This window comes from Trichosurus vulpecula, chromosome 7, assembly GCF_011100635.1.
Source record: "Trichosurus vulpecula isolate mTriVul1 chromosome 7, mTriVul1.pri, whole genome shotgun sequence".
NCBI classification, from domain to species: Eukaryota; Metazoa; Chordata; class Mammalia; order Diprotodontia; family Phalangeridae; genus Trichosurus; species Trichosurus vulpecula.
Window position 1 is genome coordinate 258095077 of NC_050579.1, and position 16455 is coordinate 258111531.

At 42.2% G+C, this 16455-nt stretch overlaps 1 protein-coding gene across 1 annotated transcript in view; it reads left to right on the forward strand.

The window, feature by feature from the left end:
- Nucleotides 1–9717: 9717 nt before the first annotated feature.
- Nucleotides 9718–16455, forward strand: part of NTN1 (netrin 1) — a 379996-nt gene continuing 373258 nt past the window's right edge. Inside the window, exons 1-2 of the mRNA XM_036767632.1 lie at nucleotides 9718–9986; nucleotides 10409–11485. Coding sequence (XP_036623527.1) covers nucleotides 10468–11485 — 1018 coding nt within the window. The 5' untranslated portion in view covers nucleotides 9718–9986; nucleotides 10409–10467. The remainder of the gene's footprint in view (nucleotides 9987–10408; nucleotides 11486–16455) is intronic.

The window sequence follows — 16455 nt, forward strand, 5'->3', positions numbered from 1 at the left end:
GAAACAATCAATAATTTCATTGAAGATAATGACAGCAATGAGATAACATGCCAACATTTTGAGGATAGAGTCAAAACACTACCTGGAGTAAAATGTCAAGAATATCAAGGGAATTAATGAAAAAAGTGAGAAGGAAGGGGGCCTACCTATTCTAGATCTCACATTATATTACAAAGCCATAATCATCAAAACTATTTGGTACTTCATAATAGAGAAGTTGATCAGTGGAAGAGAGTAGCTACACAATATATAAGTAAATGAGTGTAGTTAACTTAATATCTTATAAACCTAAAGATCACAACTATTGGAGAAAGAACTCATTATCTGACAAAGAGTGTTGGTAAAAATGAAAAGCAGTCTGACAGAAACTAGGTGTAAATGAACATCTCTCAGCATATACCAAGATAAGCTTCAAATGTATGTGACTTAAACATAAAAGGTGACAACATAAGTAAATTAGAGGACCATGGTGAAAAAATACCTGTCAGATCTATGAATAAGGGAAAAGTTCATGACCAAACAAGAGATAAAGAGGTTAACAGGAAGTAAAATGGGTAATTTTAATTATATAAAAGTAAATTTATTTTTGCACAAACAAAACCAATGCAGCTAAAATTAGAAGAGAAACAAGAAACTTTGGGGGAGGGGAACCTTTGCAGCAAGTTTCTCTGATAAAGGTCCCATTTCCAAGATGTATATGGAACTGAGTCAAATTTTAAAGGAGATGAGTCATTCCTCAAATGAAAATTGGTCAAAGGGTGTGAACATGTTTTGGGGGAAGAAACCCAAACTATCAAAAGTCAAGTGGAAAAAAATTCTCTAAATTATTAATAATGAGAAAAATACGAATCAAAACAACTTTGAGGGGCTATCTCATATCCAACAGATTGGCAAATGTTGGAGGAACTATGGGACAGCATTGCATTGTTTTGCAACACGAGCTTTGTTGATGGAGCTGTGAACTACTCTAGTCATTCTGAAAAACAATTTGGAAACATATGCATAAAGATTTTATACTTTGTATGCCATTTGATAAAGCAGTATTGTTACTAAGACTATACCCGGAAAGAGACCAAAGGAAGAGGAAAGTGACCTATTTGTACAAAAACAGAGTAGCTCTTTTCTTGGTAGCAAAGAATTAGAAACTGAAGGGGTGCTCATGAATTAGGGAAATGGTTGAACAAATTATGGTATAGGAATATGATGGAACATTACACACAGTAAGAAATTACAAAATGTGTGATTTTAAGGAAACCTGGGAAGACTTGTATGAATTGATGCAAAATGAAATGAATAGAACCAGAAAAACAATTTATACAATACCTGCAATATTATCATGACAAACAACCTTGAAAAACCTGGAAATCTGATCAATGAAATAACAAATCACCATTCTAGAGGGCTCATGATGAAACATGCTGCCCACAGTGAGAGGTGATGGGCAAATTGAGGGATTTTTTGCATATCTAATGCGGGGATTTGTCTTTCTTTGCTATACAAGTTTGTAACAGGTTTTGTTCTTCCTTTTTCAACAGGTAGTGAGGAGGGAGAAAATTTGGAGTTGAAAATAAAACAATATTGAATTAAAAATTAAAAATGAAATAAAAAAGAGAGTTCGTTGGTAACTTTGGAGAGAGTAATTTCAATTGAATGATAAGGTGGAAAGTCAGACTATAGAAAGTTAGGAAGAGAGTGAAAGGAAAGGAAGTGGCGACATCCATTATAGATTGCCTTTTCAAAGCATTTGGTCACAAAATCGAAGAGGGTAGAAATGAATGAATCAAGTGAAGATTTTTTTTTTGAGAATGAGGGCGACATGGATGCTGGCAGCTCAGTGGGTAGATTACCTGGCCTGGAGTTAGAAAGACTTGAGTTCAAAACTGGCCTCCTTATTAGTTGTATGATCCTGGACAGATAATTTAACCTCTGCTGCAATTTCTTCAACTGTAAAATGGGGATTCTATTTGCATCTGATCAAATGAAATATTTGTAAAAAAGCACTTAGCCCAGTGCCTGACACATGGTAGACACAATAAATTGCTTATTTTCTCCCTCCTCCACCTGATCATGTTTAGAGGCAGTAAGAAAGTAGCCAGTAGACAAGGAGAGACTGAAGATAAATGAGAGGGTATGGATGAGAGAGGGAGCAATCTGATGGAGAAATGGGATAGAATGGGACCACTTCTGCAAATAGAGGGGCTTGTTTTGACAAGGTGAGGGGCTGCTTCCTAATATGAGATGGGTAGAGGCAGAGATTGTGACAGAAGAAATCTTTAAGATGTGAATTGAGGAAGAGGGGAAAAAAGAGAGTTCCAGACAAATTGCTCCAATTTTTCAGGCAAAGTTCTCAGGTGAGAGAGTGAGAGGAGAAGGAGGAGGAGCTTTGGGAGGTTTGGAAAAGTCACTGAGGTAAGTAGAAAAGTGAGAAAACTAAGGAACTGTAGAAGGATCACCTTGCTGTAGTCAAGGCCCAGTTGAGACCGTGTAACATAAATTTACACTGGATCCACTTAGGTTTATGATTTTCTCCAAAAATGTTCAGTTGCACATGAGCAAAGGCAGTGGGTGGTAGGACTAATCCAAGGTTAAGACTTGGCAGGGCAATCAGTGTTGGCACATGCAGGCAAGGGATTCAAGAGAAGAGGATAGTGTACTTGCAAGGGTGATGGTTTGAGAAAGAACTGAGGGGTCAAGGGACTGGAGGTCATAGTAAGGACAAAGACTGGGGACTGGGGTTGCAAGGTCAGTCAGTAAATAAGCATTTATTAAGCACCTTATATGTGTAAGGCACTGGGCTAAGTACCAGAGATACAAAGAATGATAAAAGAGAGTCCCTGCTTTCAAGGAGCAAGGACTCCTTGGTGAGTTAGGGGAAACCATATACAAACAATTATGTACAAACAAGCTACATACGTGACAAATGGGAAATAATTAATAGAAGTGAGGCACTAGAATTAAGAGGGATCTGCAAAGGTTTCCTGCAGAAGGTGAGACTTTGGACTTGAAAGAAGTCAGGGAAGCCAGAAGGCAGATGGGCTGGGTAACTTTAGAATGGGATATTATGCGGTTGGGTTGAGGGGAATGGAAATGAGGGATCAGTCAGGGGTGGTGGAGAATAGTGTATGTATGATGCCAACTTGGAGTTCAGAATCACTGGGATGGACAAGGCATGATCCAGTGGGAATGTGTTAAGTATTGTTGAATAAATTCATGAGGGTTAATTACTATCATGAGGATTTGTTTGCAGGGTGTTTGGAAGCTCAGGCAAGGGGACCAGTGGAGGGAGCTAATGGTATAATATTTGCTCCTCTCCCTACAGGCAAGCTAGGCCAGGAGGTAGCAGGAAGGACTGGAGTCTCTATTCCCTGCAGGCTGGAAGGGTCCCCTTTATAAGTGGGAGGAGATCAGCTCAGGCGACCAGCAAAGGAAGCATCTCTTTGATCCTCCACTGATAGAAAGAGGTCAGGTCAGAAGACTAGTGTATGATAAAATGGTATCTCCCTCATCCCTTGCAAGAAGAAATGAGACATTTCAGGATGGAGTGGTATCTCTCTGGACCCCGGCAAGTGGGAAGGTACCAGATCAGGACACTGGCTCAGTCCACTAAGCTGAAAACTTTCAGTGCCCTAAGTGGTCTAATTTAGGGCAGAGAATGATCATTGCCTTTCCTGAATGAACTTTTCAGTTTCCTGATTCTGATCTGAGGTCTGGGTCACTTAGCTGCAGGCTCACCTCTGATTGGAACTACAGTAGATAGCTGCTGGCCCTAGGCCTAGTCCATGACCTTGGTCTGGGATCAGAGAGAGAGCTCTGTTTCATGTTCCCTTTCCCAGGTACCCAGCTACAGGGTACCCTATACCTCCCTGAATAGGCCTTCCTGGCTGGATCCCCTTTTCAGTGCGTATAGACCTCTGTCATCCTGTGCTGACTTTAGCTGGAAAAGCCTCCCACTGTAGTTTCTCCTTGAATTTTCCACCTAACACTTCATACAGTACTCTTTAATCTTTACCGGAGAGATTATGTGAAAGTAGACTGTACGGCTTCCCTCTACTCTGAGATCTTTGCTGTTCTTCCCAATGTAGTTTCAAAAACTTTCTTTACATCATTATTATTCATTACTCTTTAGTATTCATCCCAGTTTATCTGTTTTTCCTTCTATTTTCTATGTGTATCTTTTAAAAATAAAGCTCCCCCCTTTTTTTCCTTGATGGAGTAATTTCTTTTTCTGTTTTTTCATTTCATTGTTGAGAATTTCCTATCCCTCTTGGGCCAACTTCCCTTGCAGAACATTAGGTCACTGGATCGACCTATATTGAATAAACTCTCCCAAATCTAGGGTTGGATTATGATCAGTTTTCCTCTCCTCAGTCATGAACTTGACATGAAGAGGCCACTTGTTCACAAAGCTCTCCATTATTTCTATTTCAGCAACTATTTCCTTCTTGGTCAGAATTACTTCCAAAATAACAGTTCCCCTTCTGATTTTTTCCAGTTTTTTGTGGAATAACATTGTTATTGAGGAAAATCATAAAATTTATCAGCTGCGCTGATGTTGACAAAGAACTCCAGCACATGCCTAGATCATTGAAGCCTCTGTCTCCTTCCCCTATCAGGAGCTGGAAGGAATCTTGGAGACCATCTAGTCTAGCCCTCTCATTTTACAGACACAAGGCCCAGGAAGGTCAAGTGATTTACCCAAAGTCACAAAGCATCAGAGCATCTGAGGTGGAATTTGCACCCATGTCCTCATGTTGTCTCATGTCTAATTTTCCCTCTGTATGACCTGAATGACCTATTTTCTAGGCCACTCTTGTCATTCTCCATGACAATGCTGCTTCTGTTTCTGCTTCCATTGATTTTCCTCATGTCTCTCCCCTTAGAGTTTTTTATTTTCTCACATGAATATAGTCTTCTTCTTAATATAGCCTATCACTAATTGAATCTATTCTGATTCTTTGAATAAGGCATTTCCATCATCCAAAAAACACTTGAAGGCAAGAGTAGAGTCTTCAAATATTTAAAACCAGAGGAAGACCTTTTAAGTTGGAATAAAGTTTAGAAATTATTTAATTCAACCCCATAACTTCATAAATTCAGAAACTGAGTCAAGAAAGATTTGGTCATGAACCAAAAATATTTATTGAGTTAGGGGCGAAACCAGAACTTGAAGCCAGGTCTTTGAATTCTAAATCTCATGCATTTTCTGTTATATTACATTGTCATATGTGAAGGAGGGTAGAATAGTGCTATTGCTGCAGCTCTCTGGTGGAAGGAGGCAGATTTTTTTACTTCATATAAGAAAGGGTTTGTTAACAATTAGATTTCTGGTAAGGAAATGGCCTGCCTTGTGAGTAAGATGTAACTTGTGATGTCTAGCCTGGAGAAGAGAAGATTCAGATTGGTCATGATAGCTGTCTTAAAGTATTTGAAGGACTGTCTTGTGGAGTAGGAATTAGGTTTATTGTCTGTTGCCAGAGAGCAATGGGTGGAACCAAAAGCAATGGGTGGAAGTTTCCAAGAGGAAAAATTAGGCTTGTTGTTAGGAAAAACTTTCTAACAATTAGAGCAGGCCTACACAATATACATTCCTTGGGTTGCCGGCCAAAGGATTTCGGGCAGCCCGCAAAAAATGGAGAGGATGTAAAAGAAAGTAAAGATGTAACAAGTGCTTTGTCTGTGCCTCACTTAACCCACCTTCCACTAGTTATTATCAGGCCCATCATATAACTTGTTGGGTGGGCTGTCCGTGTGCATGTTTTCTGGTTTGCCACGTGACCTGAGTTCAATCAACCATCCATCGTCAGTCTGTCTCTAGTCTGAGAGATGCCATTTCATGATAAATAAAAATCTTAAGTAATAAGTGTAATTAATTGATATTAACTGAATTTTCTCCCTTTTAAAATATGGTTTATTTGCAAAATAGTTTAATCATTAATTATACCTTTACTTGGAAAGTGAGCCACCAAAAATCTATCTTTGGCCCGAAGAGGTTTAGCCTATTTTAATTTTAGCCTCGACCTACTGCCAGGTTGTAGAGGTCTGAATTAGAGTGGAATGGGTATGTGTGTATGGGTAGGGGTGGTGTCTTCTATTCTTGGAGGTCTTCAAGCAGAATCTGGACGACCACTTGTTGGATACATTATAGTAGGTGTTCCTATGGGTTAGAGTAGATGGCCACTGAGGTCCCTTCCAATTCGAAAATGCTATAATCCTGTGATGTTTACCTATCAGTGAGACAGGGGAAGGGATTTATTTTTTCTACTAGGTAGGAGATTGGATTAGATGACCTCTAAGACACCATCCAACCTACTCTGAAATTCAATGAAAATCACAGTCCATTAAGCTGAGACAGAGTTTACTCAGAGTATCTACTGTGGCATAGCAACTAGGTGAGCCAGGACTGGAGTAGAATCATAGTATCATAGATTTAGAGATGAAAGGGAACTTAGAGGCCATGGAATATGACACACCCATTTTACAAACGGTGAAAGTGAGGCACAGAGAGGAAGTGATATGAAGATTTATCCAGTACAATATTGTCCACTTGAGTAAACAGAACTTCAATACCAAACTCAGTCTAACACCATTTTTCCAAAACTCCATTACCTTTGCCTTTTGGGCTAAGAGATCTTTAACATCCAAGAGGCTGCTATTACTTTTCTCAGTCCTTTTGAGAAAAGCTAAGAGAAAGAAGCAAGACAGAAGGGTGAGGAAACAGGCTAGCAAAACCTGACAAATGGTAGGTAAGGTAGGTAGCCCCCTAGATTGCAACACACAGTGAGACCCATGAAGGCACATTTTTTGAATATTACTTTTTTTATAAATACACATATTTTTAATGCCAGAAATTTCTACTTCCCGTGACATGTAAGAAACATTACAATGTAGTTACCTCTGATGAAAAGTACTACACAAGGAACACAAATGCTTTCTTTAGGATATGTTGGATGTTTCCAAGAGTAAACCGACCTTTTAGGTAACAAGATTGATTGGGATTGCCCCATCTACTGAATGACCTTTTTCCATGGCCATTCACAACTTTACCCCCTAAACTGGGGGGAGCTGGCTTAGCCACCCTCCTTCCACTGACTAGATTAGACTTGCCAAACAAACTTCCTATGTGCTAGACCCCTGCCCCTAGGCAGCTGAAGGAACACAGTGGACTCATTGGAAGAAGGCAAGGAAAAAGAACATGTGCTTTAACCCAGCTCTGTTAGTGGTGTGATGCAAAGACTTGTGTTTGGGGGCAGAACCCCTTTGATCAGATTATAGTTTTGATACTATGTGAACTGGGGCCTCATCTATAAAAGGATGGACTTGGATTAGATGATATTAGAACTTCCAGTTCTAAATACTACGATCCCTAGAGGCATCATGAGGGGGCTGGACTAGTCTTCACTCCACTGAATCATAGCACATTAGAGCTAGAACGGACACTAGATTTCATATGTTCTCTCCCCAACTTCACAGATAAGGAAATAGAAGCCCAGAGACCTAAAGTGATTTGCCCAAAGTCACGCAGCTGAATAAAGCCTGTGATTATAAGCCAGATCTTCTGATATTAGTTACATACATATGCACATATACGTACACATACACACATTCTTGTACACTGGCAGAAGGGCAGTGAGTTCTGGGGCACAGTATGCCCTCAGCTATTTTTTCCTACCTCCTCAGGAGTTCTTTTTTGAGGGGCGTGGGCAATGGGGTTAAGAGACTTGCCCAAGGTCACACAGATAGTAAGTGGTGTCTGAAGCTGGATGTGAACTCAGGTCCTCCTGACTCCAGGGCACATGCTCTATCACCACCTAGCCACTGCTGAGTTCTTTTACTGAAAAACTTTCTTGGTTTGTGAGAATCCACTACCACTTGCCCTCAATCCTATATTCTTATGCAACTACTTGTGAGTAGGTCCAATAACACCTTCACTACTTTATGAGGATTGAAGGCAATCAGGATTAATGGAGATAAAGTTCTTATGTACTTTGTAAATGCAACATACTTTATAAACATCCGCTTTAAAAAAAGAGGTGACACATAATGGCTAGAGAGCTGGCCTCAGAGCTAAGAAGACTTGGGTTCAAATCAATTTTTGACACATTGTGGCTATGCGACCTTGGACAAATCACTTAATTTCTCAGTGGTCTAAGCAATTCTAAGAGGTTTTGCAGACCTGCATTAGATGGAGTTTCTTCACTGGGAGTTTCCAATGCCAATAGAACCAAAGGTCCAGTCCTTAGCCCCATTAATAATAATAATGCACCCCCATCCCCCTATACCGCATCATTCAAACTGCTAATCAGTTTGTTTTAGAGGAACCGTCTGGAAAAAACTTACTTTTGCCCCCTTTAAGTCTCAGTGCTCAATTTCCATAGTGGTTTGCACATGGCTCACCCTTAATGAATACATGTTGAATCCAATCCTCACAAATCCTTAGGAAACAGTGGAAAGTAGGGGGATGATGACTGAAGAGAGCCCTTTTGTTGGGTGGGTTAGATACTCTCTTCACCCCTTAGTTGCTTTCTGATCCTGAAACAATCCCAACTTCACTATTCAGGCACTTTGTGGAGTCAGGAAAGAAAATATTGGACCTAAGAGAACAGTTTTTCCATACTGCTACCTATTACACTTTAGTCATCTGTAGGTCTAGCTTTTTCCCACAACCACAGCTCAGCTTTGGTCACTCTTCGTATACTACTTTTCCTCAAAGAAACAGCAAGCATGTCCACACAATACACTGTATACCAGACACACACAGAGGCAACCCTTAAAGTGTCCCTCATTTGTCCTGGCATTATACACAGCAAGCATGGGGTGGGGGTCGGGGGACGGATGGTAGGGTAGCAGTTGAGCATCAATCAGCACCTTGAGTAAAGAGTGCTGGTATGTTCTTGAACCCTAATCTTTATCATTATCAAACAGTGCCTGCTTTGTCCACTGACTGCCTTGGCCCTGTTATTGGGTGCTGAGGTGAGAACACATGTACTGAAGATAAGAACAGGAAAATTATCATTACCTCCCCCCCCCCCATTCTGTTTCTTTAAATCATTCCGTTGTCGATCTGGAAAGACCTGTGTTGACCACTGGTCAATAATTTAGTTCTTCTGAGGCTCAAATTTCCTTATCTGTAAAATGAAGAGGCTGGGCTAGATGATCTTTTACGGTCACTTTCAGCTTGAAATCCTATGACCTTAGGTCTTGGACTTTGTGGATCAGTCAGAATCTATGAAGATATCCAACTCACACTTGTCTAACACACAAATGGATATGCACCCATAGCTACATCCACAATCCAGAGCCTAACAATCCATTTCCCAGCCTGGGTCCCCTTCTAGCTCCCTCCAACTAGGGTTTCTCTTTTCCTTCCTTTGTGACTTCGTTTTTTTTCCTTTGTCTCCGACTCTTTAGGTCTACGCTTTTCTCTCCCTCTTTCTCGCTGAGTTTCTGTTTCACTCTTCCTCTCTTTCAAACTCCAGTTTTCCCTATAACTTTCTTCTTCCCCGGGGTTTAAAACTTTGCAACAGTGTAGTCAAATTCTGGGACAGTTTAATTGGCCACCTCCCCGCTCCCGCGGCTCCGCCCGTCGTTCCCCCTCAACCCCCTCCCCTCCCCGTTCTTCCCTCCGCCCACGACTCCCACTCCGTGCCGCCACAGCAGCGAAGCCTTCAGTGGCTGCGAGTGTGTGTATGTGAGTGTGTGTGCGTGTGCGTGTGTGTGTGTGTATGTGTGTGTGTGTGTGCCTGCGCTACAGGCGCGGGGAGTGTCATAACTCTGACCTCTGGCGGGAGCGGCGGTATCCGGGCGGTCGCGTCACTCACAGAGCAGGCGGCGGGGAGAGTGGGACTGCTGAAGGCAGGGCATGGAACCGGCAAACCCGGTCTGAGAACGCTACCGCTAGCGGGCTCCAAGCACACCGCAGCCACCGACGCGGCTCCCATTCCGGAGCCATCCAAACTTTTTCTTTCTCTTTTGCCCCCTCTACAAAGGTAAAGTCCCGTGCGCGGGTTCCTCGACCAAAGACGGGGACGTGATAGCGGGGTGCGGAGGAGGGATGCCCCCAGCTGCTGGGGCTGCGCGGTACCTTTTCACCTCCGCGCCGCGCTTCTGGCTGAAGAGCCTTCGGGGTGGGGGAGGGGGGCCTGGGCTACCTTCGGGGGGCTTTGCTCTTCGGGGTTAAAGGGGCCACTTAGCTTCTCAAGATCCTGACCAAACTGGAATGGGCTGGGAAGGGCGGCTTGGGGAATGCCCCTGCCTTGCTCCGGAGGGTGAATATGCGGGAGGATCTCAGCTATAAACCGCCGGGTTCCCCTTTCCTTGGGGTCGGCGCCTGGTTTCACCTCGCTGCCTGGGGCTCCTGGGCACCCATCCGCCTCACTGAGCACGGGTTCCCTCTCTCCTCTCTCCGCAGGCGATTTACGGAGTGGGCGGACAGGTCGGCGACCGAGCCTGAGGCAAGCTGGACGCAGCATGATGCGCAGAGTGTGGGAGGCGCTGGCAGCTCTGGCGGCCGTGGCGTGCCTGGTGGAAGCGGTGCGCGGGGGTCCGGGGCTTAGCATGTTCGCGGGCCAGGCAGCACAGCCTGACCCCTGCTCTGACGAAAATGGGCATCCCCGCCGCTGCATCCCCGACTTCGTTAACTCGGCTTTCGGCAAGGATGTGAAAGTGTCCAGCACCTGCGGACGACCCCCGGCCCGCTACTGCGTGGTGGTGGAGCGCGGAGAGGAGCGGCTGCGCTCTTGCCACCTCTGCAACGCTTCTGATCCCAAAAAAGCGCACCCGCCCACTTTCCTCACTGACCTCAACAACCCGCACAACCTGACCTGCTGGCAGTCCGAGAACTACCTGCAGTTCCCGCACAACGTGACACTCACTCTCTCCCTGGGCAAGAAGTTTGAGGTTACCTATGTGAGCCTCCAGTTCTGCTCACCAAGGCCCGAGTCCATGGCAATCTACAAGTCCATGGACTACGGGCGCACTTGGGTGCCTTTCCAGTTCTACTCTACACAGTGCCGCAAGATGTATAACCGCCCCCATCGGGCTCCCATCACCAAGCAGAACGAGCAAGAGGCTGTATGCACCGACTCACACACAGACATGCGCCCGCTGTCCGGTGGTCTGATCGCCTTCAGCACGCTGGACGGGCGGCCCTCTGCGCACGATTTCGATAACTCTCCAGTCTTGCAGGACTGGGTCACAGCCACAGATATCCGCGTGGCTTTCAATCGGCTGCACACCTTTGGCGATGAGAATGAAGATGACTCAGAGTTGGCGCGGGACTCTTACTTCTACGCAGTTTCTGACCTGCAGGTGGGCGGCCGCTGCAAGTGCAATGGCCACGCGGCCCGCTGTGTGCGCGACCGCGACGACAGCCTGGTGTGCGACTGCAAGCACAACACGGCGGGACCAGAGTGTGACCGCTGCAAGCCATTTCATTACGACCGACCCTGGCAGCGGGCCACGGCCCGGGAAGCCAACGAGTGCGTGGGTGAGTTGTGCGTCCGGCTACTGTCGGGAGCTTCAGGGCTCCGGCCTGGGTTAGGGATGGGAGAGAAGCAAAGTAGAGGGCTGGCGTCGGGTAACCTAGGACGCAAAAACCAATTGAAGGCGTGTGAGTAACATCTAGAATCGGAGGAGCTGGAAAGCCTGTGCAGAGGGTAGGAACAGTGCTGCTCCCTTCACCCTGTCTGGGGCTGGGAATCATCAATGGAGTGCACTGCGCGTTTGGCGTTAGAGCCGAGACGCCTTCATCCAGGTCCCGGGTTTCTGGTCCTTGGGACCGGTTCCCGCTCCCACCCGGGGGCGCTTTACCTTCTGAGCTTTGGAGTGCAAGGTGAGGTAGAATTTGTAGTTTAGGAGAAGGACATCAGGATCAGATGCCTGCGGGTTAAGGGGTTACCCAAAACTAGGGCCTGCAGGACCCGAGAAGAGGCACTGGACGGAATTCACTGAAGCTTACTGGACGTGTGTCAGTGTCTGTGTGTGTGTCCCCGCCAAGTTTTGAACCTACTCAAAACCCCCAGGAAAGACAGAAAGGCAGACAAATAGTCACTGTCAGGCAAGAGTTGCACCCCAGGAATTATTCAATAATTCCCGAGTTTACTTAGCCAAATAAATGCCTATGTTGCTTTTACATCTATTTGGCTCTAGAGGTCTGATATCAGAACACATCAATATTTTCCATTGCCGACCTCCATTTGAGTAATGGATTGAATACTCTTGTCTCTGGTGGGGGGGGGGGGTGTAAGGAATTCCTAGGCCTCACAAAGTTTGCCTTTGATTCCATTTGCCACATGAGAAATCAGGAACAGGTTGCAAATCCTATGAACGATTACGGGTAAGAACATTTTTTTTTTTTTTTAGTTCGGGGTTGGGTCTATACCTGGCACAGATTACCTTTTAATTCATTGCTGGTTGGTCTATTTCTTTTAAAAAATGAAATTTGTTTTGTTTGCAGTATGTTTATCTCTAGGGAAGAAACGTGATGAAATTCAGATTAATTACTGTCTGCACAGGCAAAGTGCAACAGAAGAGAGAGCTCAGGAATTATTTTGAAAATTCAACTGGACAAAGAAAAAATAACTCCCTTCTCCAACCAAACCAAAACAAATAGGGTTCTGGGAAGTTACCAAGGTCTGATATAATCAAGGCCTAAACTTCTCACTTACCAGTAAAACTCACAGTTTCAACTGTGAGAAGAGAAATCTGGCAAAAGTTCACAACTGAAAACTTTGAGGCTAAAATTGAAGCTAAAACAAAGGCTCTTTCTAGTGTCAGACACTCAAATTGATATCCTGACTTATGCAGGTACATACAATCTTTGTTCACTGCACACATCCGTGCCTCAATTTCCAAATCTGTAAAATCACAATATATAAGGTATATTTTAAGTTTTCCCTGCCTCATAATAAGGGAATGTAATCTTTTTTAAGTTGATGAATAAAAATTAGATTCAGGATTGAAAGTTATATCAAACTGTGTATCTTTACAATTTTTTGTATTTCCTTTTTTTTGAGTCTCTGGTCTCCCATTATGTCTGCATTCTCTCAAACACACTACAGAATTCTTCAGTCCCCATGAACACAAGTTTGGGGTCTGGTTTTGATTAATTGTGTCATGTCATTGTTGAATAGTTTGTGCTTTATTACTTGTAGACACAGTCATTTGAGCAATCTCCTAGAAAAAAAAAGCCTGGAACATTCAGGTCAAGAGCTGGGATAGCTGGTTTTGAGGAAACTGTGTCTTCCTCAGTTTGCTGATCATCTATTTTTGAACAGAATACACAACACTTTTATAGCTGTGGGCATTCATTCTCTCTTCCTTTGGTGGATGAAACTAGAAAAGTTATGAAGTTCTTTGTCCATATTTTGTGCAGAGGTAATACCTACATGTGTCTTGGTTTTAGGATCTTTTTTGATCTGCTACTCCTTGAGTTCAAATCCTTTAAAAATGTGCATTTTCCCTTCCTTCCTTCCTTGCTTCCTTTTTTTCTCTCTTTCCTTCTGTCTTTCTTTTGTGGTGCTGGGGGTGGGGATATTGATGGTGTTTGGTTTTTCTAGAATCTCTTTATTGAAGTTAACAATTCCATAATTCTACTTTATACGTATATGTGGAAGATCATTTTGTCTTGTAATAGGGTTCCCACGGACAAAGTGAAGTGTATAATTTAGATAAACTAGCCTGGCATTGGGGTAGTTTGATAGAATGCTGGCTCCTTCTCTACTATAACTAATAATGAGATTTGTCAGAGAATTCAACATGCTTTTTAATCTATGGAGAAATAATCTGTGTCTGAATGATGAGAGAGTAGCACTTTAAATAAATTCAGTAATTTAAAGGTTTTTTTTTTCTAACCATAAGAGCAATGCCTTCACACAGACTGGATTGAACATTCCAACAAAATTGATCAGTCAAGTAATTAATTAAATTAGCAACAAATGAACCAAAAAAAGGTTAAGCAAAATAACTGATTATTTTTTGTCCACATCACACCCCAAATCAACTTGACTTTCTTTTTTTTAAAAAAAGCTTTTTTTGGTTTGTATTTGGAAGATGCAGCTTGAAATATCCGTTGTAGCTATTCTAATTTGTAATGATTTTTTCTCTCTAATTTTAATAGCTGAAATAACTTCATATCTTTATAATTATTTTGCCTTCCTACTAATACAACTTTATTAAAGCAATGTACAATTCCTTTCAGTCAGTTTTCTGGTGTTCTGTAGATTAAAATCCAATACTGAAGGGACTATAAATTCTTAATAGTGGAAATAACCTAGAATCTGGGTGATTGTTCCATCATCTTACAAAAATAAAACCAGTGCAATAATATTCAAGGAATTTACAATTAAAGGTTGAACTTTTTACAGAAATGAAAAACTTTTAAACATTAAAACCTAGAGTGGGGTTTTGTGAATCAATTAGTATGTGACAGGTGACTTCTTGAGGAAGTATTACCAAATCTTTACAGTACTAATTTTGTGCTATACAGTTCTGTTTTTCATCATAATTCTGTCGTGTGAAACTAATTCATACTTTTGAAATAGTTTGTCCAGGATATGCATACCCTGAGCAAAAGGAATAGAAAGAAATAGAATTTTAGAACCCACAGGGAAATGAGACTTAAATATCCAGAAAGCTGTCTTGGTACAGATTAACCCTGACCTCTATGCAGTTCATCTTTCTCTTATGAAAAAAATCAAATATGATTTTAAAAAAATTAAACATTTCTATCTTCTTTGTGGATCAGAACAAAAATAATCCTAATTTTAAATGTGATAAAATAAGTCTTTGAAATAGGACCACAGTATTTTTCATATTGTTATAGAGTACACGTTAGTCGCCTCCTTTTCTGCATTGTTTCAAGGTAGAGGTCTCTATGGTATAAACATGTCTGCTTAGAAAGGCAAGATTTATTTTAAATTCAATTTAGAATTTCTTCCCAGAAATAATTCAAAACAATGCAAAAGACAAGACTATGTATATATAATGTTACAGTCCTGACAGCTCTCAGCGGAATAACTAAATACTCTCTTCCGCCCATATGTATCAGTGTGTTCTCATGCTTTTATACATGTGTGCATTTGCATTCATCCATGCATGGTGGGGGTGTACATCCAAGGGGAAATGCATGAGCAGTTTTTCACCACCTGGGTTTCTGGGTTTTCCCTGCTTTCTTCTTCTTAGCATCTGAAGAACATATTGTGTTTCATAAATTATTGACATCACTTTTAATCAGCGTTCCCACTGATGTTGGAGGACCTGTGTTAGTATTTAGTGCCTGATGAAGCATGGTACTTAATCTTACTATAGGGGTGTCAGCATGAGACCTTTCCAGTTTGTTGCAGGACAAGCTTATGAAAACTTGTTCTGCCACTCATTCTAGGGCTTTGCATCACCCTAACTGTAATTTAAAACTTATATAAAAGATGGCTTTGCAAAGGGAGCTCCTTGCTGGGCCAGTACTGGACTCCTGTGGTATTGAGGTACCTGCAATTTGATGCTCACAGCAGTTTCAATACAGCTTAGAATGAATCAGTTCCCTTTACAAATGACTGATCTACCCAAGGGTTCCCATGTTCTGCCCATTGATCTTCCTGGGAATGATACATTTGAAATGTAAAGAAAAAATCAACAGAAATCTCTGCGAGAATGAGAAGGGAAAATAATAGTTTTTGGCAATTATTGTTCCATTAATAATTTGTTAGCTCATCAGAGATGGAAGGAACCTTAGAGGTCATCTGCTGGTTTTTTTTTTCACCTGAGATCTGTGAACTTAAATTTTTTAAAAATTACTATTTCAGTATTATTGGTTTCCTTAGTAATCTTGTGCATTTTATTTTATTCATTTAAAATAATTATTCAAAGAAGGGTTCCATAGACTTCACCAGACTGCCCCAAAGGTCCATAACAGAAAGTTTAAGAAGTCCTGAAATCCCGTCTCCTTATTTTAAAAGGAGAAAACAGGAGGTCAGAGAGGTTGAGTAATTTAGGCCCTGGACTGCAGCCTAGTGTGGTGCTCTTTCTTAGGGTGCTTCTTTGTAGGAAGAGAGTAAGGAGAACCTGTTGACTCTATCAAGGATTGGAATTGGTTCACAACTGATAACATATCAGATAGATAAGATATTGTATATTAGGTTTTAAGCTTTATCTTAGCTGTCAGTCTAAGCAAAAGAGAGCCCCGAGGTTAGAAATGAAAGTGAGGGATTTGAGTATTTACCTGTACACACTCATTACTCAGAGTTATTGTTTATGGATAAGAGTTTTATTGGCTTTACTGATTTTACTCCTGCTTAGTTCTATAAAATTTCTTTCCTTCAAAGGAGATGAAACAGAGCTACAAATCAGAAAGCCCCAGCTGTTTTCCCCTTTTGGCCTACTGATATGGTTGCCTGACTCTGCCCTCCAGCATCTCAGGGCTTCCAGGAAAGCCAAAATAAATGAGCAAATTAAAGGAGGCTA